At 37.1% G+C, this 16,567-nt stretch overlaps 1 protein-coding gene across 2 annotated transcripts in view; it reads left to right on the top strand.

The window, feature by feature from the left end:
• Window positions 1–16,567, top strand: part of astn2 (astrotactin 2) — a 506,843-nt gene that overhangs the window by 396,113 nt on the left and 94,163 nt on the right. For both annotated transcript variants that reach the window (XM_079606411.1, XM_079606410.1), the window contains one exon: window positions 14,042–14,166. In XM_079606411.1, coding sequence (XP_079462537.1) covers window positions 14,042–14,166 — 125 coding nt within the window. The remainder of the gene's footprint in view (window positions 1–14,041; window positions 14,167–16,567) is intronic.

Genomic DNA, 16,567 nt, shown 5'->3' with positions numbered 1-16,567 from the left:
AATGACAAAATGCATTTATCTGACATGCACATCATAGAATATATTAATGCATTTAAATGTACGCATTTGGCAGACGCTACATGTTTTTTTTAGTTCATGCATTCCCTGGAAATCAAACCCATGGCATTGGAGTTGCTGGCATCACTTAAACTATTACTGACACATTAGTAGCTCGCATTACAGCTGTGCAACCCAGCAATTTCCAGGCACAAGCAGTGTTTAGGCATCTGCACACAAATGCTCATTTTGTATTATCGTCTTTGGCATCTGAGTTATATCAATGTTTTGAAATAATTTGTTGTTTTCAGGGTTTGTTTCAATAAGTGGGATGTACAGTTTTATAGTTTGACAGATCGAATGCCTCATTATCCACACACAGATGGACTTAAGTGTGTATTTATTGCTTTATGTATCACTTGTGTATTGTGTAACTCCCACTGAAACTCAAAACACAAGAGCGAGAGCAACATGTCCTGCTGCATTAGTTCAGTATTAGCACATACGCTTGCACAGCCAGAGAAATATTTCAGGAGCAGTGATGAGTCATTTGTCTCATTTATTCGCATATTTTGTCATGATTTTTCTCATCATGTGTGAGCAGACGAGATGCAGTTTCAGAAATCTGTCATTATTGAGTGTGGCAGTGAGTTTGAATGGCACATTGATTGCATGCAAAAGAACAAGGAATATCAGCTCTACGTATTTGTTTGTCACTTTACAGGTCAGCTGAGCAAGCGGCACAGAACAAATGATGGGTTCTGATATTCTCTGAATATGAAATGTCATGTTTATGAAAATCACTTCACATCATTGCATTTCATTTTGCACAATGCAATATGCCCGTTTGAAGGATGCATGTCTGCCATCAGGTTTTTAAGATCGAGTTGTCATAAAACCTAATGTCGTCTAATATTGAACAGACATGCGTTTGTTTGGCATTTCACTCGCTATTTACCTTGATTGAAAACAGTAGATGTGGGAACCTCAACTCTGAATGAATTGTAGAACAGGCTATGAACACAAAGGTGTTCTGTTGAGTTTTACAGTGGAAGTTGTCCCTCTAGTGGTAGAAATGAGCATGGACAGCATCAGCTCATGTGTTGAGAATGGCAAAAATGTTACAAAAATCAGTGTTTGAAAGAGTATACACTCTGAAACTAAAATTGGTGTACTAACAGTTTTCACCCATAAATTGCAAGTAATTTTATGGTTGTTGTGTTAGATGCAGTCACTTTAATAGATCTCTGCTAACAGAAGATAGCCTGTCTGTTTTATCAAAGCCATTCGACATTATGCTATGATAGATCCTTTAGCACTAACATAATGTGACTTAATTGGTTTGCAACAAAGCTGATTGTTTCTTTACATCCTTCAGCAAGCATTATTGATGGCAAACTTATATTTTAGGGAAATTCCCAACATTCATATACTGTGTTTACATTCATACACAGAAACTCTGACCTTAGTCTTGTGTATAACTAGACTAGCGGTTGCTAACTTTTGCACAAAGTTACTTGAACATGCAAAAGCAACCGAATACAGTTTGTTGTCGTGCCATGTGTGCTTTGTTCATTGTGGAAACATAATTTAATCTATCTATCCATCCATCCATCCATCAATCCATCCATCCATCCATCCATCCATCCATCCATCCATCCATCCATCCATCCATCCATCCATCCATCCATCCATCCATCCATCCATCCATCCATCCATCCCAGACAGCAGCATAGTGTCAGCCCAGATCCAGTCCACAACTGGTACATAATACATATGTATTGAAAAGTCAGGATCAATGGCGTAAGAGGTGTGTCGTAGTGAAGCTGAGATAGTTCGTCAGCTTAGTGAAACCATAGATATACATAATAAAGGCTAGATGACTTACGGCGGAGTCTCTAACGTCATCACCGGCGGCCATCTTGTCACAGGCAAGCGTTCTAGCGGGCTCTGTGGTTCCTGATGTACGGTGAGTGATCGGCACGAACACAAATACTCTTATCTCGCTGAAATCTTGACGGATTTACAAACGGTTTGGTTTCTTACAAACGTTATTAACGTGGCTATAATTCTGAATGCTTGAACATGTTGAAATATATAATATTATAATTATTCATAAGTACGCAGTGTCATAACTACATCTCTGACGTTTATAACAAACCAACCCGTTTGAAAATCGGTAGAAAATTGAGCAAGTTATGGTTATTTAAAAAGTACATGCACCATTAAAACACAATGTTACGAGTGAGCGAGCTGACTGTGACAAGATGGCCGCCAGGTGGCCAGCATCCTGACGTCACGTGTCTTTACGGGATCTTTACGGGATGTGTGTGAACGCACTGTTGCATATGTTGCTGTCTGGGATTCATCTATCGAATCTGACAACCCCATTTTGAGAACGTCCTCATTTGTAAAAACTGTATAAAGCTAAAACAAAAATTTGTAATGGTCAATGCAGGAATGTTATGGTTAGAGTGTGAGGTAAAGCTATAGAATGAATAACTAGCTGTATATAAAAACAATAATAAGTCTATGTCTCCATATAGATGAGTATGGAATATAAATAGCTGTGTATGTAAATATGCATGTTTGTAAGTTGCAGGACGCACTTGGTTTGTTGATTCGAGCACCTGCATGTGTACACTGTTGTTTTTCATATGATTTCCACTGGACAGCTCACAATTAGAGCAGAACGTCCACTGTGGGCTAAACGCGCTGTGAAACTGCCCAGAGTATTGCAAACCAGGAGCTGGCTGTTCTAATGAAGACTCTCGAGTCCTGAATATATTCAAGACTCAAGAGTCGTTCCCTACCAGACAAACATGTTTTGTTTTGTCTCTTTTGAGCAGTGACCTGCATCCACAACTAAACTACATGCTCTCAAACACACACTGTGGAGAATGATACACTCCAGAGCCTCGCACGACTGACACTTTAGATAATTCCCATGTAGGAATAAAATAATGATATATTATTGAAATTGTAGAGGATGTTTACATCATAGTATTTATTGCACTGCCGCCAGGTTTTAAAAAAAAATATTAATCATTGTATTAAATAACTGATTTAATGTTACAGTAAATAATCATGTTTTACAGTAATAAGACTCTAATGAGAATCATAACTGATGAGAATTACACAAAATCACATGGCAAGAAAATATTTTGCAATGCAAAACAAATCCTAATTGTCCAAAACACTCCTTCTCCTTCTCCTTCTTCTTCTTCTTCTCCTTCTCCTTCTTCTTCTTCTTCTTCTTCTTCTTCTTCTTCTTCTTCTTCTTCTTCTTCTTCTTCTTCTTCTTCTACTACTCTTTCTTATTTTATTTTGGGGTGTAAATGACATGGACATGTTTTCATGAGATTTTATTTTATTTCCATTCCTGCAACTCTCTCTACCTTTATATATCCACATTTCCATGTTCATATACCATACTGTATAAAAAAATCACTTCAATCACCATCAATTTTCCAATCTGTTGAGAAATGAAAATGATTTGTTTTAAATCATTGCATTCACAAAGCATTTTTGACTGACAGAAATATTCATAAAATGATATGTTTATATAATAACTGTAGACATAGCACTTTGGTGCAAAGGAGTGGAAATCGCTTAAAGTCTATATTTGAGTATTCTCTCCGTTGAGAGTAAGCAAACCACGGAAAGACGAGAGAATCTTCCAGTGCGAGCGTCAGAAAGGGTTTTATCGCCTGTGAGTTTATGATGAGATGTACCTGGAGACTGTGCTGTGAGTCTTCAGTTTCAAGTAAACAGAGGATGAAACACACTCCAGTGTGTGGTTGTTGTGTTTTTAAAGCCCATTTGTCAGACTGGAGAATTCAAGGAAATCACTACATTATATTCCCATCATTAGTTCCAGTTCAGCTTAATTGCCAGACATTGGAAGCTTTCATATTAATTTCCTTTAATCCTAGAACATTAATCACTGAAGTTACAGTATTTAAGCTTGGGTGAATTCAGTGCATTTGACTCCAGATGAATCGCATGATAAATAAATAGATGTAATTGAAGTGATTTACAGGCTTTATGGTTAATGGATGATGTTACTTATCTTGCTGGTTGCAGTTACCATAATGTTGACATATGGCACTGATTAATTTTCATATTTCCACATAATTTGATCACCTTTGCACTTGTGAATTTTGTTGCTATTTTTATCATTATTTGTATTATTTGTGTCCATGAACACAAAGGAAACTCATTGTGTAGTAGGCCCTATTCATAATGGGAATGTGTTGCTCAAGGTTGTGGAAACCAGTATATCTTCTTTTGAGGAATGTTTTATTTTCTCAGAGATTTTTTTTTTTTTTTACAAAGAGTTTCCTTTCTCAAGTCGACATATGGCACTTCTGATTAATTTTCAGTTAGCAACATATTTCCACAGAATTTGATCACCTTTGCACTTATTAAATATTGTGAATTTTGTTGCTATTTTTATCATTATCTTCTTTTGAGGAATATTTCATTTTCTCTAGCAAGTTACATTAGCAAGTTATTGAAATGAGTTATGTTTAGTTAGCATGTTTTCAGATAGCTATCTTAATAATAAAACAGCCGATTGAATTGCACAGACGTTTGGAGGCAAGTCTATCGCCCCTTGAGGTTATTACCTCCACAGAAACACAAGAACACCAGTTAGTCTTAATAAAGTCAGCACATTTGACACTTTGCCTGCTCAGTGAAACTTGTCGCTTTGCGGCAGAATTAGAAATAGACACATTTGGCTCCGCTTAGTGTGGATAAAATAATTAATAACAAGGCTTACTCTGGTGACAAGGACAGAGTGTTATTTAGGAGAAAAATCCATACTCTCCGACTTTTATTTGTGAACATCCGTTAGGCTGACTGGCTCTCTGCGGGTCAGACTCCGGGTGATTTAATTTGGTGATCAATAGATTTGTGTGAGAGCGAGTAAGTAATCTTTATATTGTGGCCTCCGCCTCTGATCTGCCCTTGAGTTTCCTCTCCACTCTTCCAGTAAAGCGTGTCCTGATTGACTCCATCTGACTCTTGTGGTTTAGACTCTATTCTAATGAAAAGCACTTTGAAAGGCAGAACTAATAGAAAGACAGGCAGACAGAATGAGAGAAAGATTTATATATATATATATATATATATATATATATATATATATATATATATATATATATATATATATATATATATATATTTGCACAGCTTAACAATGGTGTGACATCTACTGGTCAGTTTACATTGTTGCATAAATATAATTCAGTCATGACAACTGTCAGGATAACATTTTATTAATGTGAATGTACAGTACATACACTCTAAAAAATGCTGGGTTGTTTCAACCCAATTTTGGGTCAAATATGGACAAACCCAGCCGTTGAGTTAAATTTTTAAATTACATTTTTAACCCAACGTTTGGGGTTTGTACATATTTTACCCAAGATTGGGTTGAAATAACCCAGCATTTATTAGAGTGTAGGTTTGGTCTTGGCTGACTATATCTGCTAGAAAGAGCAAGTATGACTTGCTTCTGCTAATTGGCCATATATACGTTACTTCCTGGTTTTCGGTGAGCCAGCTTGTAAACTGTTAGCCGTACATCGACACAAAACCATCAATGGTTGACTTTTTAATGTTGTATTTGTATTTTAATGCAGTCATCACACTTCCCACTAAACATTGGATGTCGGATAGACGTGCAGATCATGTCTATATTGGGTCCGTCGGTCCATGACGAATTCTGGACATCAAATCAACGTCCAAACTAGGTCCACAATTTGGACATCCAACCATGACCCAACTTGGACGTCATATTGACATTCAACATTTGACCTTTGAACTGGGTAATTTTTTGGAAGTCATTTGGACCTCTATGACAGGTGCAGGAAATTTACATGATTAATATATAATATTTTTGATTTACAAATATCAACATTGTTGTTATCAACATGATTAATACATATGAATACAGATTATTACTAATTATTTAAGATTGTTTTCCAAAAACTCCATTTGATTGTCTCAGCACCAGGTGACAAAGATTTACTTTTTAATGTTGTATTGGTATTTTAATGCAGTCATCACACTTACCAATAAACCAGTTTTACTGATTTCAATAAAAACTTGAAGCTAATGGGAATGATGGAACAAGAAACAGTGTCTATAATAAGACACACAATATTTTTCCAGCACTTCAAATGTTATTGTTAATGTGATGACCAAAAAAATGATTTATCTGAGAACTAAAGTGCACAATAAATCTTTCATTTACAGTGTTGATGCTTTTTTTCACAACCAAAGTGTGAAAAGTGATGGTTACATTTATTTTTGCTGAAGAGGAAACATTGCGGGATGTGTCCTTTTTATATTTCGTTTTACGTTCTGTCTGTGTGACTTCGCCACTTCTTGTGGAGTCTGTTGTTGTTGTTGTTGTTGTTGTTGTTTTCTGTGAGTAACTCATTAAAATGTGGTCAACTTACTCTTCTTGTCGACTAACGACTGCAGCTAATTACTCCAGAGTGGCAGGAAAATGAGCAGTAATGTCAAAGGCATATATAAAAATGTCAATTTCATGCTTATAAGGACCCTCCAAATGGTAAAATGTCTACTATAATATGACATATGCTATGATATTTGAATGTTCTACTTGCAGTAACATTTTATCAGAATGTGGAGGTTGGATTTTTGCAAGACGTCAATAGAGAGAGATGTGTTTGCAGTCAGATGGTGTAGTTTTGATGGTGTCTCTTCCAGCAGGTGATGACCTGCAAAGCCTTCACCTCCTGCATTGAGGCCGTGCTTCACTGTGTCTCTGGAAGATCCCTGCACTATTGATTGTAATAGATAAAAGATGAAAGACAGACAGAAGGAACAGCAGGTTCTGCCTTTCCTTTCAAACGCGACGTTTATGATTGAAACAAACAACCTCAAAGGCGTCTTATATATACACGACTAGTCCAAGAAGTTTTGTGTTACAAGAGATGCTCAATTTGGACAGTCGAGAAAAACAATGAAAAACTGACTTGTTTGAACTCTGGAGTTGGTCGAGGTTTTGCATTTTCCCTGGACTGTCAGTTGTAGACCAGAACGTTTGCTGGAATAATTTATGATCAAACTGAAGTTTAGCAGGAGACTCTTCTAACCATCAAAGAGATCGAGGATCACTCCATCTATGGGTTCACTGAGATTCGGGTAAAACATCAATAAAAGAAGCACAGTGGAACGGAGCAAAACACAGGTGTCCTTAGATGCGTTTCGAAAAGCTGAGCTTCTTTTAACTTCAGAGTGTCTGAAAATGTGGAACTCATGCAAGTGTTCACATGGACCAACGCTTAAAAACATGACCATCCTAATTCCTCATAGAATTGTTTTTATTTTTTATTTATTTTTTATTAAACTTTGGAAGTTTACAATGACATTTAACATCAAACATAAGACAAACAGAGATTGGGGAAAACGTACAACAGATCTTACCTTATACAGAGTAAAGCATTAAATTCGAAAAATTATTTTTTTCAACAAAAGAGATGTTTTTATGCATTTCTTATTTCTAGTGATTAAATTCAATGAATCATGGAATATTTTAAGATCTTTACAAAAAATAAAATAAAGGAGGGTGTTATAGACATTACTTTAGCTTTATGTATATGAAACTTCCCAAGAAGAATTCACCTTTGGCTAAGCCCCGCCCCCCTTAGTTACTGTTGCTACCTCCGACAACTTCATCTGGGCTCTGGTTTGGTATCAACATGGCTTATGCTGTGACGGCTCTTCCTGATGAAATTTTATCAAACTTTTATAAAGCAGCAAATAAAGTGTCCGATACAAGTAGGCAAAAGTGTCTGCAGTGTGCGTTCGAAGGCTTTATTCAAGACATACCGGTGAAACGCAAGCAACAACAACAAGGCATCCAAATAGAGGCAAAAGCATAACGGTCACAGTCAAAAAATGAACCAGCGCATATCCTAGTCGAGACGGAAACTGGGACTAACAATATCAGGAGCAACACTGTTCATGCAAAGCTGGTCTCTATTCACTTCTATAATCGATATTATTTACAAAGCAAACGGACTACGCGAGTATAACGTTGTATTTATTAGCAGCGTGTGCTAGTGTATCAACAATTAGGGTAGAGAACCGAAATCATAAACTAAACCAGCATAAAACTGTCTAACTAGTATAACTTCACAGTAAGGTTAAAAGCTAAATGTATCTTAGAGACAAAAGTGTGTTGTTGATCTTGAGGGGTTTCGCTGACTGAGGACGTCCACACAGTTTAATCCAAAGACGACACTTGTCAGGATTTGACTTCGGTTTTGGGAAGGGGAAAAAAACGGACACCCCCCTGCAACCTCTCTGGGAAACGCGTATCTGTGTTACAAATGCCCCAGGCACAACATTTAACCATATTTTTAATAAAACGACGACGTAATAGCCCGCCGAGACCAAAAATATGAGCCTCCTGCGTTGAAGTCAATGGAGCGCTGTGAAAAAGTGTCGGACCGCTGTGGAGCTCGTTCTTGGCTGCGCTGTGATTGGTCAATCTACATTCTAGGGCGTGGCTTAGCCAAAGGCGAATTATCAACTTCAATGTGTTATAAAATATATCTGAGCCAGTACAGTCCAAGAAGAAGATCATAGCCTCATCTATTCTGATTATTTTGTTGAATATATCAAAAACCATCATAAATACCTGCTTCCAAAAGTCTTCAGAGTATTTACAGTTACAAACTAAAAGGGTTTCAGATTCAAGATTACAAAAAACAACATTGTGGTGAGAGGTCCTTTTTAAACTTACTAGAAATACATTGCACGGATAATACCCGTGTAGCATTTTTAAATGATTTTTTCCTTAAACTTATTTGGCATCTCAATTGAAGGTATAGTAGAAAACAATTGTTTCCTTTTCAGAATTGCTTTTGGGTAACAGCTGATATCTTGATTAAGACACTTTCTGATGTAAGAGTTATTACACTTTATATCCAAAATATGAACACCTCCAATAACAAGTTTAGGGGTCTGCCAACACTGAGTTGAGGCTGAGATGCGCTTTCACAAGCTGAAGCAATTTAACGGAGATGTTTTTATCAACCACATGGTAATCTCTGCATGAAGATTCAATCCCTGAGAGAGCAATAAATTGGTGATAAGTATAAATCTCACCATTACAATTTTCCTTATAGAAATAATAGTGCCTGCCTTGCTCTCGCCTCATCACGCCACCTACTGGCCGGCAGTGAGCGCAACATAAAGCCCATGATTTGAAGTAGGTCTCAATGTGTTGCTTTTGCATTCAAATATGTGAGGCGTGTGTTTATCACGGGGGAATTTAGGCGCACAATAGGGGCACGCAATACTTTTGTGAGAGAACACAAATGTTATGAGAGCCAACACAAAATCATTGAAATACAATATTTTCCTCCAAGGCCTTTTTCCCATCACCATGTCCACTTCAATTCAATTCAATTCAATTCAATTCAGTTCAATCACATTTATTTGTACTGCGCTTTTCACAATACACATCGTTTCAAAGCAGCTTTACAGAAAATGCATGAGTCTACATTACAATTTTGAGTGATATCAGAGGTGACTGTATAAGTATTAGATAATATATAAATCACAGTTAGCTAAAAGAGTATTAAACAATTCAATAATTTATTCAAAAAATCCATTTAAACAATGTAATAATTTAAGGCAGAAACAATGAGCTCATTGAAGTACTGAATACTTATTTGTTACCAAATGATTATGACAGAAAAGTGTAGGATTGGTGCGTGTTGATTCAGAGTTTGCGTCCTCTGAAGTCCTGGCAGGAGTTGGTGCCGTCTCTTATTAATAATAATATGTTTAATTTATATAGCGCCTTTCCCAAGCTCAAGGACGCTTCACAATAACAGTAACAAACAAACAATCAGTTCATAAATGGACAATAGACATTTGCTCAGTTCAAGAAATGAGAGATTGCAGTTGGAATACAAACATAAACAAAAACAGAAACAAAAAAACAACACTATTTACAGACAGCACGCGTATTGGGGCATCTGAAGTCTTCATAATAATGTTTATGAATCAATTCTGATGATTCTGGTTGCTGTTAAATGTCTGTCAAACTCGTCCATATTTATTAATTTTGCCCATCCTGACTCAATACTCATCTCAATACGCTTCTCTCTCGTTTCCCAATTGGCTAGTTGACTTTTTTAAGCACTAAGCTTTCAAACCTCAGTCTGAACTTTTGTTTTGTCTTTGCATGCATATAAAAATGTTGTGTGTTATTGGTTTATCTGTGTTTTGACCCTAGTTCCCTTTTGGACATCATCTCTCCTGTTAGGGATGTTTGCCTCGGACTGATTGTGTTGTTGCGCTCTGACCCCTGCCTGGATCTCTCAGTGGATTATTTCGTGTTTTGGTCTGAGCCTCCACGCTCTGAACTCTGCTCGAGTCTGTTTACAGCTGGGATTGATTCTTCATATTGTGTCCATTGCTTGTCTATTGTTTTATGTGATTGTTTTCCCAGGCCATATTTCCCTGTGCTATCATATATCGTTGCCTATGCTTCATTTCTCTATCTTCACATCATGGATCCTAAACAAAACCCTTTCAGCCTTAAGTTACAAATCAAGACTCTTCAATTGCTCATCTCCCGTTGTTGTTCTCAGAGGGATTTTGATCAGCTTAAGTGCTGCAAATCACATCCAGCACTACTTACAGGAGTCACAACGGAAAGCCTGATAACTCACAACGTCCTTAAGTTGTTCCAGAACTAGTACAAATTCAATAAAAGAAGTCTCTTTTTTTCCCCATTCCTTTCCTCTGGTCTGATAAAACACGTTTTTAAAATCTTTAATATTTTAATCAAATTGTCAGCAAATGAGAAAAAGATTCTTCATGCTAGAAAGTAGGACAAAGTGCTTGAATTCTATACAATTTGACCATTTCTGTAAGAGAAACGACTTTGCTTCTCTCCCATGAATGAGTCAATCACTGGATATAATAAATGCTTTCCTACAGGCTTCCTTGTCACCCAGTATTTCTCTATGCGCACCAGTTAAGAAAGTATTACGGATTCACATAACCTGCTGCCTCTTTTCTACTTTTCCCAAACTAACTTGGCATTTTACAGGCCGTTCCTCTGCCTTTTCCCACATGTCCTCAAAAGCGTATTATGCTTGTACTGAAGCATGTCAAACATATGTTTAAACAAGATTCATATTTCTCGCTAAGGCAACTGGAGCATGGATTTACAAGTAGGGAAGAGTCGGGATGATTGAAACGCGGGACGGATGAAACATTGAGATTTCCTTGAAAACCACTCACGTCATGTACATCAAACTTCGTCAGCACGTACAACACGCAATGCCTACCAGACCCGCGGAAACATTTCTTCTTTACGTCATGCCGTTTTGGAGTTAAAGCCGGAAAGCTGTTTTTGAGTGCAGTAAGATAATTATTTTGTGTGGTACCTTTTTTGAATGACAAGTTGTATTTAATGTTTCATGTGCCATTGTAATGATAATACGGCAAGTGTATTAGTGTAACACACACATAAGTGTGCAATATCAGAGTTTTTTAGTTTAAGGGCAAAACAGGTTTAACTGGCGGGAGGCGCTGTCGGGACGGTTGAAACAGCGCCTCCTACCAGTTAAACCTGGTCATAGGAAAACCGCTGTTAAAAACTAGTAAACACTCAATATGACTCAAGGAAGAAATGTAAGAATATAATTGTAAACAGATTTGTCTGTCTTCATCAAAATAGCCTATTAGAAAGACTGCACAAAATGCGCATAGGCTTTAGAACCAATACTGTATGCAATAGAACAAAAATGGTTAAAATGAACCTTTAAATTAAAATAAATTACAAAATATGTCTGTAACAATATGTACATAAGTTACTTGTCAGCTATTGTTCATAAAAACAAGCATTCGATGAATAGTTGCCGTTTAAACTGTTATGTTTCATCCGTCCCACCCCTGTGTTGCAACCATTGGAACAAAGCACAACTACCGCTCAAAGTAAACTTTTACTTAAATCATTCTATATTTGTACCGAATAACACATGATACTAAGTGAACACTCATGTGAGTTGTTGATTACACACACAAAAACAAATCTATCTGTAAACTTATCTTAGAAAATGACGTTCATCTGAAAAGTGTTTCAACTGTCCCGGCTCTCCCCTATCCTGTTGTTTATTGGCATTGATGATTCCACGAAGAACCTTTAACATTCATTGAACCTTTCCATTACACAAAAGTTTTTTTTTATAATGGAAGAGGGTTCTTACGAATTTTAGGAATCTTCTTCACACTAAGAAATTTTATTTTATTTTAAGACATCGATCCCAAAACACCCATTTGGAACCTTTATTTTTAAGAGAGTCTTTTGTGTCAAATACTTAAAGGACAAGTTCGGTATTTTACACTTAAAGCCCTGTTTACAGATCGTATCTGATGAAATAGAACGGTTAAGATTAAAATTTGGACACATGCTCCTGTCCCGAGAATTTTAGGTTTATTTCGTTTCTGTACACTCTTCATAATAAAGATTATTTTTGGAACCTTAAAAATTAAAACTTTCAATTGCACAAGAGGAACTTTATAGTAGAAAAGAGTTCTTTAGATTATTAAAATGTTCTTTACACTAAGAAAAAAAATAGCTTTGAGCGAGAAAAAAATAATAACTAGTGACGTCACTGGTGTTTATCTGCATTTTACAACTGCTATGGAACTTTATAAGGATTTATGCATTTAGGACATATCTTTTACACACTGATATTAATGAAAGAGTGTTTTGCTATTGATGTTTCTTGTAGAAATCTCAATTAAATAGATGAAGTGTTTGGAGAGGGAATTCAATTGGTGGCTAATTACACTTCATTGTCAAGAAGATGAAAATCCCATAACAATCACTGCATGCTTCTCAAAATGTCTCTAAGTATCACGAGAGTGATGGAATATGATTATAATAAGACACGCAGGTGGATAACAATATGCTGGCATTTACTCAACTGCCATTTCAATTTGAATCAAAGATAATCTCACACACACACACACACACACACACACACACACATTTTATGTCCCCTGTCTCTAACCCTAACCATAATAACCCATGCTAATATCTTTCTACATTTTTACATTATAGTGAAAGTTTGTTTAGTATGTTTATTTAGCGATTTGAATTATGAGGACATGCATGTCAGAGCAATTGTTACATTATACTGTTTTGAATCATCCTTACATGTGAAGATAATTTTTACACCGTTGGGGTCCGTTTTCATGATCTCTTCGTGACCCTGTTTGTCAGCTTTCTGGACTTTTAGTCGATATGACGTTTTTCTATTCTGGAAAATGGATTAAAATATTTAGGAATCATCTTGGACTACATGGGCAAATTCATCAGGCCAATACAATGCTGTCAGGAATAAGAAACCTGCATCGAACTAGGAATAGCTAATAAATCATATGTGACCCTGAATCACAAAAACAGTCTGGAGTCGCACGGGTATATCTGTGGCAATAACCAACAATAGGTCAAAATTATCCATTTTTCTTTTATGCCAAAAATCATTAGGATATTAAGTAAAGATCATGTTCCATGAAGATATTTTGTACATTTCCTACCGTAAATATATAAAACATGTATTTTTGTGAGTGAATGCAGCACAATCGTGAACATAAATGCACAACTTTAAAGGAGATTTTCTCAATGTTTCGATTTTTTTGCTCCTCAGATTCCAGATTTTCAATAGTTGTGTCTCGACCAAATATTGTCCTATCCTAACAAACTATACATCAATGGAACACTTATTTATTCAGCTTTCAGTTGATGTATGAATCTCAATGTCAAAAAATTAACCCATGTGACTGGTTTTGTGGTCCAGGGTCACATATTTAATGTCTTAATAAAGACTTTTGCTTATAAATCAACAACATGTAAGAGCTCTTCACTATATTCCTTGCAAAATGTTTCAATAATAAATATAACGATTCTAACCCACCTGTCTAATATCTGTCCGATGTTTTACGCCGAGTTATGCTTGTATTTCAGGGATAATAACTTCATCAAGGATTTTCCGCAGCTGGCCGACGGGTTGATGGTGATTCCTCTGCCGGTGGAAGAACAGTGTCGAGGAGTTTTGTCAGAGCCATTGCCTAACCTCCAGCTGCTCTCAGGTGAATCTTCACCGTCGACTCATTCATCACGTCCTCTGAGGGATCGGGGCTTTACAGGCATCCCATTTACACGTCCACACACTTTCCTCTGAGGTCCACTTATAATGTCACAAGCTAGTTACATAAACAACGTGTGAGGTACAATTGTTAAGAGAAGATGGCTGTGACTCCTTTTAATTGAATTAGGCCTATTAATTCATGCAGGCTTGGCATCTCTAGTTTTTAATAAGATGGATGGTGAAAACAAACAAGACTGTGTGTGATTAATTATATAGTTCTAAAGCAGATGGCTTCTGTATTGCTGTCATTTATACAAATCTGATTTGCACAAAATGGGAAAAAGGTTATATTCAGCATGAGTTGTGATCGTCTTTTCTTCCTTAAGCTGCGTGCACACAACAAGCGACAAAGCGACACATTACCATTGATTTCAATGGGGAGCGGGCGTTTCCCGGCGACACGCGCGGTCGCGGCCGTTGGCGACCTGATGGGGCGTGTCTGGCGACGCGACAAAGTTGAGATGTGTTTAACTTTATGCAAATGAAGAGCGACTTTCGGGAGCGACAACCAATAGGAGTGAAGTCAGTGGAGCACGTGATCATCCGTCACTCTCTGACAGAGGCTAGTTGAACGAGAAGCTAATTTTAGCAGTCAGAAACTGTGCTATAAGTTGTGATATATCTCCGTGTGCATACAGTGGTATTCACAGTTCTGACTCAAAGCCTTATTGGTTTCGTGGACCCATATAGACCGGTATTTGCCCGTTTGTTGCAATTAAATAGCCGCGATGGCAAAAAGCACTCACAGTTTCTCGTTCATCTTTAATATTATGCATGTTATGTAACGTTACTGATTCCATTTATATTTAGAATTTTCCTTCAAAATTGTTTGTTTGTAGTGGCAAGAAAACGGATTTGTTGTCTACAACATGGAGAAACATCCGTGAATGTCACTCACAAACATTACTAGGCAACCAGTAGCGGGAACGCCCACTAGCGACCTCACCGCCAGCCACTGGCGATCTGCAGCGACAAAGCTTGTAGTGTGAACGTAGCTTTATTGTGATGTATATCCGAAAGAAACGGCTTTTGGAACAAGAACAAATGTGGGCGGGGCTTGATTCTGTCTGTGGGGAATTGATTGGATGGTTGTGGTTTGCTATTGGTGGATCCCGTGTGAGTGACAGGTTGCCCCGCCCCTCGTCATTAGAGAAGAGAAGAGATGCTGCAAGAGGGGGGGGAAGTTACTTTGATTCAATATTACGAGGAATATGAGTTTAAAACAATAATGATGTGCACAACTTATAATAAATACTGCAATATTCCATAAAACAATACGAATTGTCAATTTAGACTTCATGGTGACTTTAAAAACATGGATGTGACGAGGTTTCTTTTTTTCCTTTTCTCACTAGGTAAATTATTTAGTAAATTCCTGTTTTTCATGATAAATCCCCTTTAAAATGGAGCATGGCGTGAGGAACTGCCAGTAATCGTAGCATCAGCTCAGTGGACGGCTGCTCTCTGTCTCAATGACTTTGAGAGAGGAAAACCAGTGTTGCAGAAAGCTTTCATTTCCCCCCTCATATCACTTTTGATCACAACTCCCAATTCAGAGCTGTCTTTTCATTTGTTTTCACTCGTTATTTCTAATGTGGACTCCACAGAAATGTGGGCTGTGATGACAAGTGGCTAATTTAATACCAGCTTGTCTTTTCCAGGACTGAGAGTGGAGAGTTGTTAATGCTGATTACGGCTCTCAGTTTTTGCTGCAGCCGTTCCTAATGAGATTTAAACTATTATTGCGTCTGTCAGCATGTGAAGGTAGAAGTGTGATCTGGCTGATGCGATGTGTTGAGGATGCTGCTGTCATCTCACACCATACAAGTAGGATAAGCAGCATGACAAGTTAACTTGAAAGTGTTTTTGAAAACGGGCAGGGCTTAGGCCTACTATCTATCTATCTATCTATCTATCTATCTATCTATCTATCTATCTATCTATCTATCTATCTATCTATCTATCTATCTATCGATCCATGTGAGCACATTTTAATATGTTTTATAACCATCCAATAATTATTTTCGCCAGTTGCATGCTTTCTTCTGTGCTGAGCACATCCAAGAGCGTGTGCACAAAAGCCTCTTATATTAATGCACAAATACTTAATTGATTTCTCTTTTGCATCTTTTTGCGCTTGAACAACAAATATAAACACAACTATGTCAAAATATCCTAGTAAACACAGTCAGTTATGTCTTAAGTGAACATAAACAGTTGAGAAAGTAAACGCATGTGTAGCAGTATATTGGATCCATGCATTAGGTCTTAAAGTGACAGCAGCCTAATAAATCTGTGTCATTACTGTTAATCAAAGAACAAAAGAAAAAGAAAATCACTCA

Source organism: Phoxinus phoxinus (assembly GCF_949152265.1).
Source record: "Phoxinus phoxinus genome assembly, chromosome: 3".
Classification (NCBI taxonomy): Eukaryota; Metazoa; Chordata; class Actinopteri; order Cypriniformes; family Leuciscidae; genus Phoxinus; species Phoxinus phoxinus.
The sequence above is the reverse complement of the archived record's forward strand: the minus strand, read 5'-3'. Positions and strand labels throughout refer to the sequence as shown.